Source organism: Capra hircus, chromosome 1 (assembly GCF_001704415.2).
Source record: "Capra hircus breed San Clemente chromosome 1, ASM170441v1, whole genome shotgun sequence".
NCBI classification, from domain to species: domain Eukaryota; kingdom Metazoa; phylum Chordata; class Mammalia; order Artiodactyla; family Bovidae; genus Capra; species Capra hircus.
In genome coordinates this window covers 73,524,746-73,544,178 of record NC_030808.1, presented here as the reverse complement: position 1 = coordinate 73,544,178, position 19,433 = coordinate 73,524,746, and the positions used below count along the sequence as shown (strand labels likewise).

General features: G+C 36.2%; 1 protein-coding gene across 4 annotated transcripts in view; it reads left to right on the top strand.

The window, feature by feature from the left end:
- The window catches only part of OPA1 (OPA1, mitochondrial dynamin like GTPase), an 81,661-nt gene that overhangs the window by 43,151 nt on the left and 19,077 nt on the right, over positions 1-19,433 (top strand). For all 4 annotated transcript variants that reach the window (XM_005675107.3, XM_005675106.3, XM_005675103.3 and 1 more), the window contains 8 exons: positions 116-281; positions 2,240-2,392; positions 3,657-3,765; positions 4,219-4,298; positions 7,478-7,618; positions 9,376-9,492; positions 11,795-11,888; positions 12,368-12,478. In XM_005675107.3, coding sequence (XP_005675164.2) covers positions 116-281; positions 2,240-2,392; positions 3,657-3,765; positions 4,219-4,298; positions 7,478-7,618; positions 9,376-9,492; positions 11,795-11,888; positions 12,368-12,478 — 971 coding nt within the window. The remainder of the gene's footprint in view (positions 1-115; positions 282-2,239; positions 2,393-3,656; positions 3,766-4,218; positions 4,299-7,477; positions 7,619-9,375; positions 9,493-11,794; positions 11,889-12,367; positions 12,479-19,433) is intronic.

Here is a 19,433-nt window from a genome sequence, read left to right as displayed (position 1 = left end):
ACTTATTGTAAGTTAATGATAACTTTAATGAGTCTTCAGTGAAGCTGTTTATAAAAACTTGATTTTATGTTTGAATTTGATGTTCTTGGAACTTTTTTTTTTTTTTCAATTTCAGGGAGGAAATCCTTCAGCAGTCTTTGTGGGAAAGAGTATCAACTCATGTGATTGAAAACATCTATCTTCCAGCTGCACAGACCATGAATTCTGGGACTTTTAACACAACAGTAGATATCAAGCTTAAACAGTGGACTGATAAGCAGCTTCCTAATAAAGCAGTCGAGGTTAGGATATAATTTAATTAAATGGGTAAGAAGCATTATCTGAAGAGAGTAGGAGCTGTGAATTTTATGATTTATTCCCATCACAGCCTCTATAGTTCCTTTGCATCTTAAGCTCCTTTTATTCTTTATTCCTGATCTCTGTGTTGGGATTAACCTTAATGCTGCTCTCAGTTACCACTATTAAAAAATTTTGCTAATTGCTATGGTGTTGGTGTGAGGGTATTGTTTCTCCTTCCAAAGGTGGCATGTAACAAAACCAGCAAAATTTGCTTGAATGTGAAATATTTTTAACTTATGTGGTTAGATATGCCATAAGGAAAGTGTTTAACTTTGTTTTCTGCAGGGTTCAATTTTAATTAAATAGTGTCCTTAGTTAAGAACCTGCCAAAAGGTTAGACGAGGAATATAAGAAAGTTACATTTTCCTCGTAGAGAATGCATTTCTGATATCTGTGTACCTTGGTTCTAGCACTGTGCAATCTTTCGGCTATTTGCTTAGTAATGTTTCTGTTTTCTCATCCCTAAAATAAGGGTGAAAACGTGGCCTACATAAAACACTGTTATAAGGAGTCAAGAGTTAACATATGTAGAATACATAGACAATGTGTGGTCCATGGTAATGACTCAGTAAATGCCAGCTGCTTTACAGTGATGACCACCATCATCCAAATTGATCTTGCCACGCACATTGCTCTGAAGAGTGATTGTTGTAGACCGGAGTCAGTGTGTCCTCTGCCTCTGTGTGAAGTTGCTCACAAAATTAGAATCCATGTAAAAAATAATTTTGTTTTTCGTACTTACTAGGAACAAAATGTCAATATCTACTTATTCAAGTGTATTTTACCCTTTCCTATCCTGCTAGTCTTTGCTGCTTTATCTCTGCTCTCAATTTCCTCAAGTCTCTTTTTCTAAGAACTCTTGCAGCCATTCTGCCTTCAGGTGTTCCTGACCCTTGGTCTCAGCACATTTCCCCCTAAAGTAATTAGAGAGCTGCTGCCACCTCTTCTCACAACTGGCCCTGACATGGGCCATGTCCCATGATAGCGTGTTTTCATATCCTAAGGTTCAAGCAGTGGAAGCAGCCATAAAAATGGCAAGTGACTCTCTTTTGCTACTTTCTCCCGTCACACCTAGGTGTGGTAGAAAGATGTGAACCTGTTTAAGGTCAGGAAACAGATTTTAATACCTCACTCTGTATTCTTGGACAGTTACCTTCTTTATGCCATACTTTCTTCATGTTTAAAATGAAGAGGGCCGAATATTAAGTACAACAGTAACTAGCCCACGTGGTACTAAGTAGGTTTAGTTCTTAATTGCTTCTGACACCGTGCTCTCGTTTCACTGTTCAGATCATTGGGAGTTAGCACCAGTACAAAATTCAATAGTACTCACCTTTGTTTGAAAGTGTTGACACATTGCTTCATACATTTGCATAAGGGAAAAGATGTGAAAAAGACTAAATCACTAAAAAATTTAAAACTTTTTACAGTATGAAAGAGGCAGGCAAACTCAGATGTTGTAGAGAGTGAAGTAAATAAGTAAGTGAACTGAGTCTGGTGGCTGATGGGGGCTGAATGCTTTCTCTGCTCCAGCGGGCAGAGGTGTGTAGAACGTGGGCCCAGTGTTGCTAGACAGTTCAAGTGAGACTGGGAACAGATTTTAAATGAAGTCTCTCAGTTGTTAAATGTTAGTACTAATTTTTTTCAATTTAGGAGGCCATATATGTGTTGTAGCAAAACATATCAGTGGGCCAAATCTATCCCACCAGCTACTAGTATGAGGTCTTTAGGGCAGAGTTTATATTTGCTATCTTTTTTTTAAAATGTGATTTCATATGTATTTTCTGATAGACTGATTTATCACAGCTACCTGGCTTATATTCATGTGTTTATTTTTCCTGTTACACATTAAATGAAAGTATGAATATAAATACAGCTTTTTTCTTTTAAATCATTCTAGGTAGCTTGGGAGACCCTACAAGAAGAATTTTCCCGCTTCATGACAGAACCAAAAGGAAAAGAACATGATGACATATTTGATAAACTCAAAGAGGCTGTTAAGGAAGAAAGTATCAAACGTCACAAGTGGAATGATTTTGCAGAGGACAGCTTGGTATGTCATTTGTATATTAGGGTGCCAGTCTCATATTTTTGTATGATTTCTCAAATTGACATTCTTTTGTAGGAGACTATTTTTATATGAGTTTAAATTAGGTTCTGAGTTGAAAATACTGAAAATAATGAAGGGAAGAAATAGATTTATAGAATGCAATCGGCCTTTTGACATTTCTCTGCCCTTCTAAAATCACCCTCGCTATTTCTTCCTTAGCTATCATTTCAGGAAAAAAATATCAAACCTTGCAGTAAACAGGTTTCTATAAACTTCCACAAAATTTGCATGGGCCTGAGCTATAGATAGCTGCTTCTCATTTTACCCTCAGTGATAACAAAAGGAATTAGATGCATTGGTTTTTGAGTGGAACTGAGTCAAAATGTTAAGACTCCTAAAATCATAATGTGTTGGATGCTTACATGGTACCAGAAGCTCGGCTGTGTATTTTGTAAACATTATTTCATTCTTAAGCATATCTGTTATTGTCACGGGCAAAGCTGGGATACACGCCCTCACTCTGTCTTAGTTACAAAGAAAGGCCTGGCTCCTGACCTTCATCACCTGATAAATCTTTTGTTATGTAAAATGTTCTCATCACCATAGTCAAACCTTCATTAAGCACCACTTCTGCTCCGTTATGAGAGGAACTGTTGGTAAGATTGCTCTGTTTTCTGGAAATGCATATCTTATTGTGGGCTAATCCTAATTATAAGGTGTGTTTTGTTTTGTTTTTTTAACAAATGTTTGTCTTCGTATTTGAAAGCCATATTCTTGTTAAGCATCTTAATAAGATTGGTTTTCTGAGAGAGAATGGTGCCATTTTCATTCATCCATTAATTTTAAAAGTATAAGATTTGAAAACCAATTTTTTATAATAAGTAGCTCACATTTACTTAAGATTGTGTAGATCTTTTAAGCCTCCTTCCATTATATTTTCCACTGTTAGTAACAGTGAGATAATGTTTATGCTTTTTTTCTTCTTTTCCTAAAATGCTAACACATAGGGCATACGGCAAAAAGAAGCAGTAGATATGATCTGACCCATTAGCTCCTGAGTACCAGGATTCTAGGGTGTAACTTGAAGTATACAGGACGCTGACGCAGGCAGATAATGGGGCCCTCTGCATTTGCACGGGAGGGACATACTTTTATGTTATTGTAGATACATCTCTTAGTTTGGATATTTGCTGAGCTGTTGGTTAGAAAAAAGTTACTAAGATGACAAGACATAAATCAAAGTAGTTGTTTTTCTTTGTTATTTCAGAGGGTTATTCAACACAATGCTTTAGAAGATCGATCCATATCGGATAAACAGCAGTGGGATGCAGCTATTTATTTTATGGAAGAGGCTCTTCAGGCTCGTCTCAAGGATAGTAAGTAGGAATGTGGACTATTAAATTCTTAGTATTCTCAGTGGAAAGTCACCTAACTTTAGTGAACATTGGTTAAAAAAATTTTAACATCTCAAGTTCTTTGTCAATACTACTCTAGTTGAATATTATTTGTGTAGTTTTTCAGTCAACTGCTTGTAACTACTAAAATGTTAAAGTGGACACATGTTTATGTGTAGTTATATTCTAAAAAGCTGTAATTCAGACTGTTTCAGTATTTGCTACTATACTTATGGAAACTTCTTAAGCAATTATACTTTTCATAGATTCTAAACGTATAAAATTCTTTAGCTTCTATATGCACCATGTCAATCATATCATTTTTTTCTTTATTTCAACTGACTGTATTGACACAGTGTTTTGAAGTAGTTAATAAAGCAAGATAGTTATATTTTATGTGCCTGGTAAGTGATCAATTTTTTTTTATTTTTCTAGCTGAAAATGCAATTGAAAATATGGTAGGTCCAGATTGGAAAAAGAGGTGGTTATACTGGAAGAACCGAACTCAAGAACAGGTAAAAACAAACAAATCTTTAGCATTTTAATTCAGGCATTAAAATATAATCTCTGAATGCCTCTAGACCAAACTTAATATATTGTTTCAAATATTTTATATCAGCCTTTCTAAAATCTAGTAAATCTTTAGAATAAACAATAAACTGCAAAAGAAAGTTTTTTGAAAAGTGAGGTAGCTGTGATTAAAAAGAGTGATTGATTATTTTGTTCATTTGAAGTGTTTGAGGTAAAATAAAGAGTCAGGTTTAAACAGAAGAAAAAAATGATAAAAGATTTCAGAGGATATAGAATAAATGTGATTAGAATAAAAGATACAACTTTTTTATTCTATTATCACTGAAATTTTCTGTTGTCTATTCAAGTTATTTTATTCTTTTGCATTTTTGCTCCTGTGTTCACAAAATAAGTATAAAAATTCAGACAAAAAGTAGAATTACATAATTCATTCATTTTATAAACACTTAATGAGCACTTTAACAAAATGATAAGGCAAATATAAGTAACTTTATAAGTGAATAAATAGAAGGAAAATATGTAGTCATTAAAATCTTCCCTCTACCCATTTTTATTCCTTCCTTGTTATGGTTTCTTTTCCTAAAATTAAGATTGTAAATAGATTATATATAGAATCAAAATACATAGATGAAGAAAGTAATGGATAAGAAAAAGAGGTGGCGTACAATTCATTTCCTTTCTTCCTTTTGAATCCATATAATTAGCAAAATGAGACCATCAAATGTGGAAATACTGAAAGAGCAGATAAAGAGAATGAAAGGTTACCAAATGATATATCACATATTTTTTTCTTTATTTTTTTTTTCATTTTAAAAAGAATTATGTATATCAATTATATGATCAGCACCCTATTACTTTTTCTGGTTTTACGCATTTCTTGTTTCATAAGCTGACTATGTTGAGTCCCAGTTGTCTTAAAATAGTGAGGGGACAGTCTTCCTCCTTTGTTTTTCTTTCTAATTTGATTTTTTTGGGAAAATGAGTCATGAAGAGAAGGAAGAGAAGCTGATGAAGTTGACAGAATTACGATTGGGTCTTGCCTGTGTTCCCCTGGAGAAGGAAATGGCAACCCACTCCAGTATACTTGCCTGGAATATCCCATGGCTGGAGGAGCTGGGCTGGCTACAGTCCATGGGGTCGCAAAGAGTCAGACACGACTGAGCAGCTTCACTCACTCACTCGCCTGTGTTCAGAGTACATTACTTACTTCTGCTCGCCAGATGGGCTGCGGGGAGGCAGTCTTTCAAAAAAGAATTTCAAGGATATCCATCAGAGGTTTCTGACTTTGAGACAAGAAGAGACATTGATTAGAAAGAACTGGTGTAAGGCAGATGAACTCCAAGGAAAATGATGTCTGACCCTTAAGGCTTAGTTAGGCTTAATTAGGTCTAGAACAACCAATGATGGCAGAACTTACTTCAGCAACTAGTTGTAAATATGCTTTAGCCAACATTCTCAGAGAGGAATGGTTCCTGGTTATATGTTACTTTCTTAGGAACTTGAACTTAAAGGGAATCCCTTAACGAGAAACAGGGGAATTACTGGATTGACCAAAAAGTTCGTTCAGGTTTGTCCATGAAAAAACAACAACAGGAAAAACCTGAACAAACCTTTTGGCCAGCCCAGTAGTTTTAAGGTCAAAGCAAGGATCTGTAGAGGAAACTTTCTTCCAGGGTTTCAGGGCAGCGTGCATAAGATCCGTAGATGAATGGAGGCCATACTTGGGAGAGGGGAGTGACAGGAGAATCACAGGGGAGGTGTTTGTATATGAATGTTTTGTTTTCTCTTTCAAAACAAAGCTTGTCAGACTCACCAAATTAAGTTCTCCTCTAGTCTCTCTAACCCTCCTACTCCCAGTTGAAAACCACTGGTCTAGGTTTTAGTGAGAAACAGATTCTAGAAGAGATTGAGAATATTCCTAAAGTCTCATACTGCAAATTTAGATAGCTGTGTAACAGTTTCATTTCTTTTTGAATTGGCAGGACTTAGGAAAAGAAACTTAAGATTGTCCTGTGTTGAAGAGGAGAAATCTATGTTCTGAAAATTATTTTTTGCTTTTGTATTGTTACTTTTACTTAATCTGGGGCGGGGGGGGGGGTGTGTGGAGGAAATCCATTCCTTTGAAGCATTCTCACTTTGAGCTAAACTAATGGAAATCTTGGTCAGGATAGACGGGAGAGTAGTAGTCTCCTGGGCACTCAGTGTGATGGGGACAAGTGGAAGTGAAACAGGGCGGGAAGAGTGGGAGGATGTCATGATTAGAGATTTCCTTCCTCTCTCAGACCAGATAGCAGAAGTTTAAGAAAACAGTGAAATTTCTCTTTATTAAATGTCTTTTAATGTGTCATGTTTTCAGAGAATACTATTTAGTAGTTTCATTTACAAGCCATTTCTTTGTGTTTAAGTGTTATTCTTACGGGCAAGATGCTATGGTAGTAACTTGTTTCGTGTAATTTGTGAATTTGAAGCTAGTTTTCTGTACCATGCAACTTGGAAAGGGTGGAAAACTGAAATTATAAAGTTACTTTGACACCATATGCTAGTTTTGTTTTCAAAGTTATCACTAGTGTGTGTGTTTTCCTCATTTGGTGAAGAGATTATAAGCAATATAATTGTTTAGGAGAGACTAGAAGTGAATTTAAGAATGATAGATACCTCACAGAAGCAGTCTAATAATGATTTTTAATGAAAAGACTTTAAAAAAATAAAACTATGAATTTCATATTTAATTTATCAGAAAAGGACTATGTCAGCAGGCACAGGGCCTTACAGTCATCCAGTTCTTAGATACAAGGCATTCATAGAACATTATCTCTCCCCATGTATACAGGGTACTTTTTCCTAGATTGAACTCGTACCCTAAGGTCAAGAAAGGAAGTGCATAGTAAGGTGTCTGGTTCTGTAATTTGGACAGTGAAACACTTCAGCCAAAGTAAAATACTGTAAATAGGGCTAATCCCCTTACCCCTGTGGCCCTTCATATGTCCAGGTGGTTTTGCATTCGTAAGCCGTGCCGTTCTGGTCTTCCTTGTTTGTTACAATTGAGCGTGTGTCACCAGTCTTGCCAAAGTAATATATATATTAAAATTGGGACTCTGTTTTTATAATTATGCCAAATCATCAACTATCTAATAAACACAGACCTCTTTTAAACGTTTCAAAGTGTGTCCACAATGAAACCAAGAATGAACTGGAGAAGATGCTGAAGTGTAATGAGGAGCACCCAGCTTACCTTGCGAGTGATGAGATAACTACAGTCCGAAAGAACCTTGAATCACGAGGAGTGGAAGTAGACCCAAGCTTGGTAATAAACGTTTCTGAAAAGCATGAGTTTGCTTCCTAAGTCTTTATTTCTTATAGTAAAATGTTATTACTTGTGATATATTACCTAGATACTTAAGTGCTTAATTTGATTTTGCTCATGGGTACTTTTGCTGACAAAAAGAACTCAGTGATTTTGGGTGTGGAAATAATTTGAAATTTTATTCTCAGTATTATTTTTTTAAGTGTAATGCTTTAGTTTGTAAATGGGGAACCTGAAACCTAGAAAAGGGAAGTATCTGGGCAAAATTTAGCAGTTAGTTCTGGCAAAAGGGGATGAAAGACATTCAGATCTCTATACCACATTACACTGGCTCAGATTACAAAGTAAAATTTTCGCTTAAATATAGTTCATTTATATGTATGTTTTTTCAGTCACATGTGTTTTAATCATACTTAATGTGTATGAGTAAATTGGATAATGTCTTTGAGTTCTATCTCTTTTTCCTTTTTTAAAATAAATATGAGGCTGTATAAGTATAGTTTAGTACTTTTTTGCTTACTTTCATGATGCTTATTTGGAGAGAGTCTTTGAAAAGCAATTGTGTTTCTGGATCTATGTTCCCTAGTTAGGGTGTAAAGGATCGACTTCATTTTAATATTAGCTCAAGTGAATTCCCTTTAGAAAAGGACTTTAGTGGGTAAAATAATCATTTAAGAAATTTCAGAGCCACACATAGATTCTTTTTGAAAGTATTTGCTTATGTTTCTGTACTTGAGAAAAGAGTATACTTATTTAAAAAATTAACCAGAGATCAGAACAAGAAAAGAAAACTGATGAAAAGAAACAGATAAAGCTGTTATATATCTCATTGTCTATAAATTGAAAATGAAGTTAAAGCTAGTGATTACACACAGTTATTAGTTGAATATAAATGTAATTTATCCACATTAGTCCTAGCTCTCACTAACAATAAATTGTGTTTGGTTGGATACTTTTGAACTGTAGGAGGGACTTTGTCCATATCTTAGGATGTGGATTGGCTATATATCTTAATTACTTTCTGTGAGTAAGAAAATAGCAGTTTTTTCCCCAAGAGAAACTGTTCACGGAACAAAGTACTGTAATCTAGATGGGCGAGATGTCAAGAGATGTGACTTCTGGTACATTTCCACTCCATTAGCTAGTAATACTGCCTCTAACAATTGGTACACACTCTCTCAGCCCCCTTCCCAACCACCAGATGGTGTTGGTGATGCTTGTTTACTTTCTTAACATTATCGTTGTGCTCAAGAAAAGACAGTAGTGTGAGAGAACCTTGAACACTCTGACAGACTATATAGTAATAAAACAATGGGGGTCCTGTTGCTGAGGTAACGATATTTAACAATAAGAAAGGAAATCTCGTTGGGTTGATGGACATAGTCTAAGACCAGCTTCCTAGTCTAGTCCTGACCTCAGTCAAGGCTCACAACCTCGTTTGCCTCAGACACCTTAATTCTAACTAGGGGAAGATAATCCCCACCCTGTCTACTCTACTGGATTATTAATAATAATGCTTGTTAGAAACAGTACAGAATTTTGAAATACAAAGACTGTTAAGGAGTCAGATTAGTAGTAATCTAATCTTTATCTTGAAACAAATTTTTTAATGGATATAAATAGTTGACAGAATAACAACATTGCTATTTTTAATTTTTTATAAATAAACTTTGTATATGACTTTTCAAAATGGGTTTAATCAATCTGGAGGGTATACAGTAACTTTTTGGCCTTGGTTTTCTTTGTTTTTATTTTAGATTAAGGATACTTGGCACCAAGTTTATAGAAGACATTTCTTAAAAACAGCTCTAAACCATTGTAACCTTTGTCGAAGAGGCTTCTATTATTACCAGAGGCATTTTGTTGATTCTGAGGTAAGGTTTCCTAAAGCAAGGAGAAATGTTTTTTAGTGATAGTTGTTTAAGTGCTTAAAAGTAACCTTTCTTGAGGTTTAGCATTAAAGTCTTTTGATCTTCTGAGAAAAAAAGTATGCATTATTTAGAAAGTAGCCTAACTCATATTTTTTTCAAAGATATTTGCCACTTTGGTAGTAATTGCATTTTACATGCTATCATTCCAGTGCTTATAAAACTGTGTGTGTATAATAGGCACTATGCTACTTTTGAAAGACTTTTTTTTAAGCGTTAACTTTGTTAGAAAGATATACTTTTCCATTTTGGAAAGTAAATGGAATAAGTAAATGTAAAACATACAAAAGTAAACAATAATTTATAATCCCCTTGAAAGTGAAAGTTGCTCAGTTGTATCCCACTCTTTGTCCATGGAATTCTCCAGGCCAAAGTATTGGAGTGGGTAGCCTTTCCTTTCCCCAGGGGATCTTCCCAACCCAGGGATCAAACCCAGGTCTCCTACACTGCAGGCAGTTTCTTTACCAACTGAGCTATGAGGGAAGCCTATAATCCCCTTGCTGCTAAGTCGCTTCAGTCGTGTCCGACTCTGTGTGACCCCATAGATGGCAGCTCATCAGGCTCTGCCGTCCCTGGGATTCTCCAGGCAAGAACACTGGAGTGGGTTGCCATTTCCTTCTCCAGTGCATGAAAGTGAAAAGTGAAAGTGAAGTCGCTCAGTCGTGTCCGACTCTTAGCGACCCCATGGACTGTAGCCCACCAGGCTCCTCCATCCATGGGATTTTCCAGGCAAGAGTACTGAAGTGGGGTGCCATTGCCTTCTACTTAGAAGTAATTTTAGTCAGTTCTTTCTACACATGTTGTATGTGTGTATATTTATAACATAATCCATTTCATAGTGGAAATAATAATGTAATACATTTTCATCATTCTTTTTCTCCATATTATAATTCTTTCTTTATATCATGAAAATTTTGCTTTAATTCTTTAAAGAACTGTATAAAGTTCTTAAAATGGACAATTGCACAGTTTAATGTCACATTTTACTGAGTAACCCCTAGGTGGCGGTGTGCGTGTTGTTCAGTTATCTGACTGTGACTCCATCGACCTAGGGAAGCCCCTAGGTGGCAGTAGACTAATGTATTTGAGCATTTTCATGCAAGCAGAAATGCTTCTCAGAGTATACTGAAAGAGCTCTGTTAATCAGCAGTCCTATTTGAGATCCATAAAATGTTTTTCTTTTGAGCGGCTTAAAAGAAAATTTTTGTTTAAATGTGACAATGTAAAAATTGACACGTTTTTTTCATCATTTTAATTGTTGGAATGTGGCTTCCCCAGTGGCTCAGTGGTACGGAATCTGCCTACAGTGCAAGAGTCACAGGGGACACGGGTTCGATCCCTGCATTGGGAAGATCCCCTAGAGAAGGAAATGACAACCCACTCCAGTATTCTTGCCTGGAAAATCCATGGACAGGAGCTTGGCGGGCTACAGTCCATGGGGCCACAAAGAGTCAGACACCACTGAGCAGCTAAGCACAGATGCAGCTAACACACAGTTGTTGGAAAGACCTGTCTGTATAGAATAAGCTTTATGTCTCCCTCTGTTGAGAAGCAGCATGCTAGCTTTTTTTTGAAGTATGGTTGATTTTACAAGATTATATTAGTTTCAGGTACACAGGATAGGGATTCAATATTTCTAAGATTATGTTCCGTTTAAAGTTGTTATAAAATACTGCAGTGTTTCCCTGTGCTGTACAATATATTCTGTAGTTTATTTATTTTATACACAGTTGTTAGTACTTCTTAATCCCTATCCCTCTTTTACTCCTCACCCAGAGGATAAGCTTCTTTTTAAAAATATCATTAATTTATTTTCATTTGCAAGTGAATTTCAAAAATGGCTTGAGTGCACATTCAAAGAAAAGAGGTTAGCCTGAGGACATATTTAAAATAATGTGTGATTGTTAGCTGAAACAAAATGCTAATTAAGGATATATTTTGTGGACTTCTACTTGTATAGAACATAATGAAATGCTCTACCTCCCAAGTTTACTTTGCTTTGTCATTGAAATCAAAACTATGTAGCTGTGCAGCAGATAAAACCCAAAATCATGCAGAACTTAATAGATCCTATACAGAAAAAAAATCACTAGGTTCTCTCTATAAGAGGAATATGTATATTAGGTAAATCTGAATATTTTTATTGAATCATAAGCTGTAGGTACTGACTTTAGTAGTTGTGTGGGTTCATGATTGTGGTTTTCATTTTTAAATTGCATCTGGTAATCTTAACCACCTCATATTTCAGTTGGAATGCAATGATGTTGTCCTGTTTTGGCGAATACAGCGTATGCTTGCTATCACCGCAAATACTTTAAGACAGCAACTTACAAACACTGAAGGTAAGCCACAGAGGCACCGCTTTCTAATTTGACATCAAAAAACAGTAATGTTCATTTTAAAAAGGATGCCAAAATACTTCCTGAAAATTAGATTTATTAAAAAAAAACAAAAATAATTTGCCTTTAAAATATTAATGAAAATAAAATCATAATTGAGAAATATGGGAAATAAACATACCAGGAGTCTTTAGTACCCAAAAACTCTGTTATGAAAGGGGTGCTAAGCATCACTTAGGATTTGGGGGAATCTGTACTTCCGTGAAAGTAATAGGGCTTAAGAATAAGACTGTCTCTGAGAATATATAAAGTACTGTATATCAGGTAGAGATTCTCCCTATAACTGAGAAGTCTGAACTTACCAATAGATTTACTATGATGAGAAAAATAAGAACTTGCTCTCCATATATATTGTTAACTTTGTCATTCTTGTACGTTCATAAAAATGGTGCTTCTTGTGTTCCTTTATTTGCTTTAAACAGTCAGGCGATTAGAGAAAAATGTTAAAGAGGTATTGGAAGATTTTGCTGAAGACAGTGAGAAGAAGGTAAAATTGCTTACTGGCAAACGAGTTCAACTGGCCGAAGACCTCAGTAAGTAATCATGCCTTCCCTCCATCTCACTGCCTTTTCCTTTCACCTCCCACATGTCCATTTATTTCTCCATTTCACTTTAAACTTACAGAAAAGTGTATGCAAAAGCTTTTTTCCCTTGAACTGTTTGAAAGTTGCTGTCCTAAAGTTCCATCCGTTCCAAGTATTTTGATGTGGGCTTTTTAGAAACAAGGATTTTCTAGTAGCAGCCGTCAAAATCAAGATTTTAATAACAAGGATAAATTACTACATCTAATTTTTAGACTCCATTCAGGTTTCACCTGTTGTCGTTACAGTGTCCTTCCGTATCACAAGATACTCCATATGCATCTCTTATTTTCCCTGACCCAGCTTCCCTTTTTTGTAGAATGATATTTAGAAATCACAAAAAGCCAGATACAACTGAGCAACTAAGCACAGCACAGCCTTTAGAAATCAAGAGCTGGGAGCTAGATAATGTTTATTGTTACTGAAATATCACTGTTCCCAGAAGTGCTCAATGGAACAAGGGAACAAATATGCATATGTGTGCATATTTGTGTGTATATATATATACACACATATTTATAACTGTATTCCTAATCAAATACTGAGCTCATTCTAATTTCCTCTTTTTCTGTAATTTAAAAAAAATGTATTTATTTATTTGGCTGTATCAGGTCTTAGTTGTGGCACATGGGCATGCAAGACCTTTTGCTCTGGCTTGCGGCTCAGCAGTTGTGCCATGGAGGCTTAGTTGCCCCACAGCACATGAGATCTTAGTTCCCCAACTGGGGAAGAAACCTACATGCCCTGCCTTGGAAGGCAGATTCTTAACCACTGGACCAGCCAGAGAAATCTCCCCTTTTCCGTATTTATAATTCCTTTATCTGATGATGAGAAATCTGGCTCTTAGTGTCCTTAATATATTTACTTATTCTGATCAGTCCTCTTACATGCCACTAAACTTGTCACTGTCCACTTCATTGCTCAAATGTCCTCACCCAGCTCAGGTTCTCTTCACCTGACTCCAGGCCACCACCACAGTTCCTCCCCCTGTGTTAATACCCTTTCCCCCTCATCTCAGTTGTGACATTCTGTGCCAGGATGCCCTTCCTCAGGGAGTCCTTCTAACTGGTCTCATGCTCTGACACTGCCAGGCGTCTCTCCTCCTCCCTATCCGACTACACAAGGACCTTCCTCACCTGAGTCCCGACCGTCCTTTTGTAGAGACACCATTTTTGTCTGTCTGTGCTTTGGCACTTTGCACTGCCTGCCTACCCTCCTCCATGGATCCTCTCCTCATTCCTGGGCTGGTCACCACACCCCCATATGAATGCCTCTTAAACCTGGTCTGGCTTTAACGCATACACCAGGACGATATGGCTCCCTACCCTCAGCCCCCAGTCTCGCTGGGCCTTACCCGTCACTTTGTCACTTTGTTTTCAGGCTGTAGGGGTCGGGGTTCTTTCCTGGGTGCTAGGGAATCCCTCACTTTAAGCTGTTTGGATTTCATGTTAAGATTTACTTAGATACTTCTGAATCCAAGGAAATCGGTGAAAGATTTATATTATTAAATAAAAATACTAGTGGTCAGTGCTACTGTTTGCGTTAACCTTATAACAAGTTTCCCTTATTTCAGCTTCATGAAACAGTAGTTTTTCCTTTCAGTGTATGCTTAGTTTTACTATCTATTTTTCTGATGTCCAAAAGATAGCACATGCTCAACAGAAAGCAGTTACTCAAATCTGAAAACAGTTTTTAAGCTGATATATACCACTACAGCACAATCCCCAGAACATCCAAGAAAAACCAGGCAGGGTTTTCCTGTCTTCCGCCCTGTGCCGGAGCGTGTGTTCTCCTCTGCTGTTTGTCCTCTCCTCTCTCCTCCCAGCTTACCTCAGCTTCTTGTTTCTTTCTCCTTGCCTTTTCCTTCTTTTCTTTAGGTAATCTTTCTTTGAAACATATCTCACTTTTAACTTTTGGTTCGATCTCCTGTTGCTCTTCTTTCAATTTTCGCGCCACTTCGGCAGTATAGTTAAGTTTGTGCTAACTCACAGGTCTGTACTTAAATCTGAACTACCATGTACTTAAATCTGAACTACCATATACTCTGACTCTTTGTAACCCCTTGGACTGCAGCAAGCCAGGCTTCCCTGTCCTTCACTATCTCCTGGAGTTTGCTCAAACTCATGTGCATTGAGTCAGTGATGCCATCGAACCATCTCATCCTCTGTCTCACCCATCTTAGGCAGGCTATCTCCCACAGCCTTAACTTCCTTTGAAAGAGTGGTACTACATTAGTTCTTTTTTTTTATAGGATTGTTAGGGAAATTGATTCAAAAACATTTGTAAGTTCCTGGTTCATAATTTTATGCTGAATTAGTACTGTTCAGGAAGAGATGTATCAGTTTCACAAAGTATACAGACCTATTTCTTTTGTATCTCTCAAGAAATAGTTATCAGACAGTGAAGTACTTCCATGTGTTTTACCTGAAATATGCCTTTTTAAGTGATTAGAATGATGTGTCTTTTCTCAAGTTTTAGAATAGTCTTCTTTTTAAAAAATATTTATTTACTTGGCTATGCTGCATCTTAGCTGCAGCACGTGGGCTCTTTAGTTGGGGCATGCAAACTTTTAGTTGGAGCATGTGGGATCTAGTTACCAGACCAGTGTAACTTAGGCCCCCTGCTTTGGGAGCTTGGAGTCTTAGCCACTAGACCACCAGGGAAGTCCCTTTAATAGAGTCTTGTGTAACCCCATCCCCTTTCACTCCCAATTTGATTATTTAAAGAAAGCGTATTGCTAACACAAATTTGTGTACTGTCAAGCCAATTCTTGTTTTCCTGCTGTTTTTCCTGAAAAAGTACTCATGACTCCCTTGAAATGACTTACCACTTTTGTGTGTGTGTATAAATATATAATTATCATCATGTTTCTGTACCAAATAATGTCCTTGGAAGCAAGTGTTTGACCAGTGACTCAGCCTTATCAGTCACACTAAAGAAGATGAGACATGACTTTGTCCATTAGTTGAAAAAGAATCTTGAGAGTACCTTTTCCTTACTGTTTATCTTCAGTCTAACACTTGGGAATATGGTCATGGATACTTTCAGCCAGAAAACTTTCAGAATTTAATGGTTACTACTGTATTACACAGATCAAAGTTCCTAGTATAGCATATTCAATTAGAATATGTTAAGTTGGTTAATGAAATTTAGAGAAAGGGAAGCAGATAGGGCTTCTGTTTTGTTTTGCTTTTTACAATTTGAAATGGGTACAGGATGAAATATTATGGAAATTGGTACAGGTTTGATGCATCATGTATTTTGCTAGTCTTAAGCTTGCCCATTTTCAAATCATTTTCACCACTTTACTTGGGAGGTTCAGCAACTGATTATACTTCAAGATGATTACATAAAAAGTGCTGTGATGTTCTTTCATTTTAGAAGAGATACCATGTTCAATATTGAAATGAAGCCACAAAACTAGAATTAGAAAGATGAAAGAAGAATTTGCCTCTTCTAGTCTCAGGAGGCTCATCGGTTGAGGAGTCATACAAGGAACCCAGACTCTAGAAGCACAGTGGATTCCATTGGTGGAGCAGGGAAAGGTTAGGAGGACCCTGGGGCATCTTGAGGATGTAGAAAGTAAGGAAGTAGTTGAAGGATGATAGGGACATGTCAGCAAGATAACATGCAGAAGCCAACATGCAGAGATTCCTGCTAGCCAACACTAGGACAATTTGGGCATCAAAGTAAAGAAGCACGGTGTAAGGAAAAAAGAGTAACTGTATGTGGAAAAGACTGGTAATAACCACCTTAATCAAGCGGTTAAAATAATATTATCAGTAATGGTCAGATCAGAACTATGTGATACCTTAGAGAATTCAGTGAGAAGAACCCAATGTCACTTCTGTGATTTTCTCACCAAAGATGTATAACTTAAATTCAATCATGAAGGTTCATCAGGAAAACCCAAGTTAAAGCACAGTCTATAAAATAGCTGGCCTGTAATCTCTAAGTGTATCAAGATCATGAGTGACAAGGAAAGACTGAGGGAGACCAAGAACAGGAAAACAAAATACAGTGTATGTGATCCTGAACTGAATCTTTTTGCTCTGAAGGATGTTAATGGGACAGTTGGTGGGGATCTGAGGGTTACATGGTAGTCATATGTCAGTATTATCAATTTTAAAACTTTGATTGTTAGATTGAGATTATTTAGGGAAATAATCTTATTTGTAGCTAACACACAATACAGTTGGGGTTTGTGAGGCATAATGACAGAAAATGATTCAGGAAAATTATACTCTTTGTGGTATTCTTAAAACTGTTTCCTAAGTCTGAGAAAAGGATTAAAAAGGATATATCCTGATACAGGATCAGGGGTCATATGAAAATAATTTAGAGAAAATGAGGCTTTTGAAAACATCATCTGTGAAGATGTTGAAAGACTGGGTCACCTCATGGACAATTTAATAAAATACATAACTGATCTTTCCACCTTAATCCCTTTTTTTCAGTGTCTACTCAATTCACAACTGCCCGGTATCCACTGTGACATTGATGAAATTCTTTTGATTTTGTAGTGAATATTTTCTCAGGATTTCTTTTTTATAGATATTCAAGTACAACATTAATTTAGATAAAATCCATTTGGATTCCCTGCATAATTTTTAATAATGTGTCCTATCTATTTATTGAAATAGACTACAATTTTAAAACGCCTTCTTTGGAAAGGGAAAAATCAGCATGTTATATAGCTCAATTCAAAATTTTTCTATAATCTGTTTATGATTTATAAGATCTATTTTATGATTGTCACTATATAAAATAACATTGCTAAAACCTTGTAGACTTTTTCAGAATTTATTCTCCACTCCAGCCCAGAAACTGAGTGTCTGGGCACTGGTAACAGCTGCTGATAGTGTTGCTAACCTGAGTTTCATCAGTACAGCATGGGATTCTTTTGTTATTTGCTCTATGAATATCGTATCAACAGTTAACTAGATTATTGTGAGTTTTTGGACCTTGATATCAGTTGCAAGGAGTTTAGAGCTTAGGTTTCTTTTCCAACTCTTATTCACTAAAGTCTGAGTTATACTTTTCATTCTTTGTGTACATAATCAAAGGATCACTGATACCCAATAATTAAAGGGGTGTTAGCAGTCATTTAGATTTTCCTCTCCTTATTTTACAATAAATTCCTTTTCATTTTTGTATCAGAACTTGATTCTGCTTGTGAAAATGAATTAATATTTAAATACATTTCCTATGCCAGTTACTAGGTTATGTGTTTAAAACACATTTTCATATTCTCAATAAGTAATTTTTTTTCATTTATGTATAATAAAGAAATAGAGTCCTAAAAACACCCACATAGTGGTAAAGCCAGGATTTGAGCTCAGGTTTAACTACTATGCTGAACTATTTTTTTGAGGGGAGAAAAAAAAACCCAAGGCATTAGACAATATAATTATATGAAACAGTCTTGAATATTTGGAAACTTCCATAGTTTACAGTGTCCCTCATGGAGTGGGTCAGAAAGATGTACATACTAGTTAACGCTCATGATCATTACCATCCTGTGTACTTCCTGTAGTACAAAAGCATCACAGCTTAAACTTTCAAACAGTGTGAAACCTTTAGAGAATTAGGGAGTCTGGGTAGGAGAACACTAAAGTGTGCACGGCACCAGTAAACATTGAAGAAGTTCGTTTTCCTTATATGACTTGTAGACCTGTCTCTAAGTGCGCTCGATCAGATTCCGCCAGAGGTAAGTAGTATCTAAGTTGCCCAAAATCTAGACACAGCTTTTCAGTCCGGTGTGATTGTACTTCTTAGAGACTTAAGATCCGACTGTAACGGATACAGAATCTTTACTTGAGCATAATGGCTGTTATTCTTAGTTGAACTTTTTTGTTGAGCTTGTCTGGGAATGTTGAGATGTTTTATAATAAGCTTCAGTATATTTCTTCATATTTCTTGTATTTTACATGAAGAGAAGATATGCTTCAGTCAAAGCCAAATAAATATTTCTTATTTACGTCTCATTTACTAATGAAATATGAAAACAGTCATAAACTTTTTACTTGGGCTACCATTGCACAGGCTTATTTTAATGATAATTTTGATGCCCTTAATATTAAAAACAGCATAGATAAAAGAGACTGGTAAATTAGAATTTTCCAATATCCGCAGCTTTTCTCTCCTGTAGTTAATTTGCTCTGCTGACTCCCTACGCGAGGTGGCAACAGCTGGCCTTTTTACTAGAGCTCTGGGGATTAGAGTAGCAGTCGCAGCAGCGTGCTCGGCCTCTTGCCTCTGTTGACTGTTCTTTATTGTTCGATGCCTGAGCATCTCCCAGACAGCCAGCAATTGTTTCTTGAATCCTAAAGTTTGTTTCTCTTGGGGAGTATACAATGCTGGTGGGGCTCGTCTTTGTATCTCCTCACTTTCCCAGTCTCCTCTTATCCTTTCTGTGCTTTCTCTTGATAATTAGAATGGAGTAAAGATACAAGTTTTGTATCTTAGTGTGCAGGAGATTCAGTTTTGATGCTAAAGACTTAGAAATATAGATGACAGATGGAAATTTCTTTTTTTCTCTGAGCTATCAGATAGTAACAAATTATTTTTTTAATGAAAACTTTGTTCTTCATGATTAGTATACTAGTGGCTTTATAATTTAATTTTATAAATTACATAAAAAGGGAGCAACAGCAGAATGATCCAGTGCTACATTTAAAAGCTAAGATTGGAAGAGAAATGCTTCTTAGCTGTTCCAGTTTAAGAAGTACCTTCATTATCTCTAAAATATAATTCTAATTTATAAGAGTTAAATTTCTTCACACCATGTTAAAACTTGGGTAAAAAGTAGTCAGAAAATATCAAGATGAGAAAAGCTTCAGCAAGAATAATTTTGTTGTTCTTCATTTAGAAAAAAGAAATAAGTACCTCTTTAATTTAATTTTCA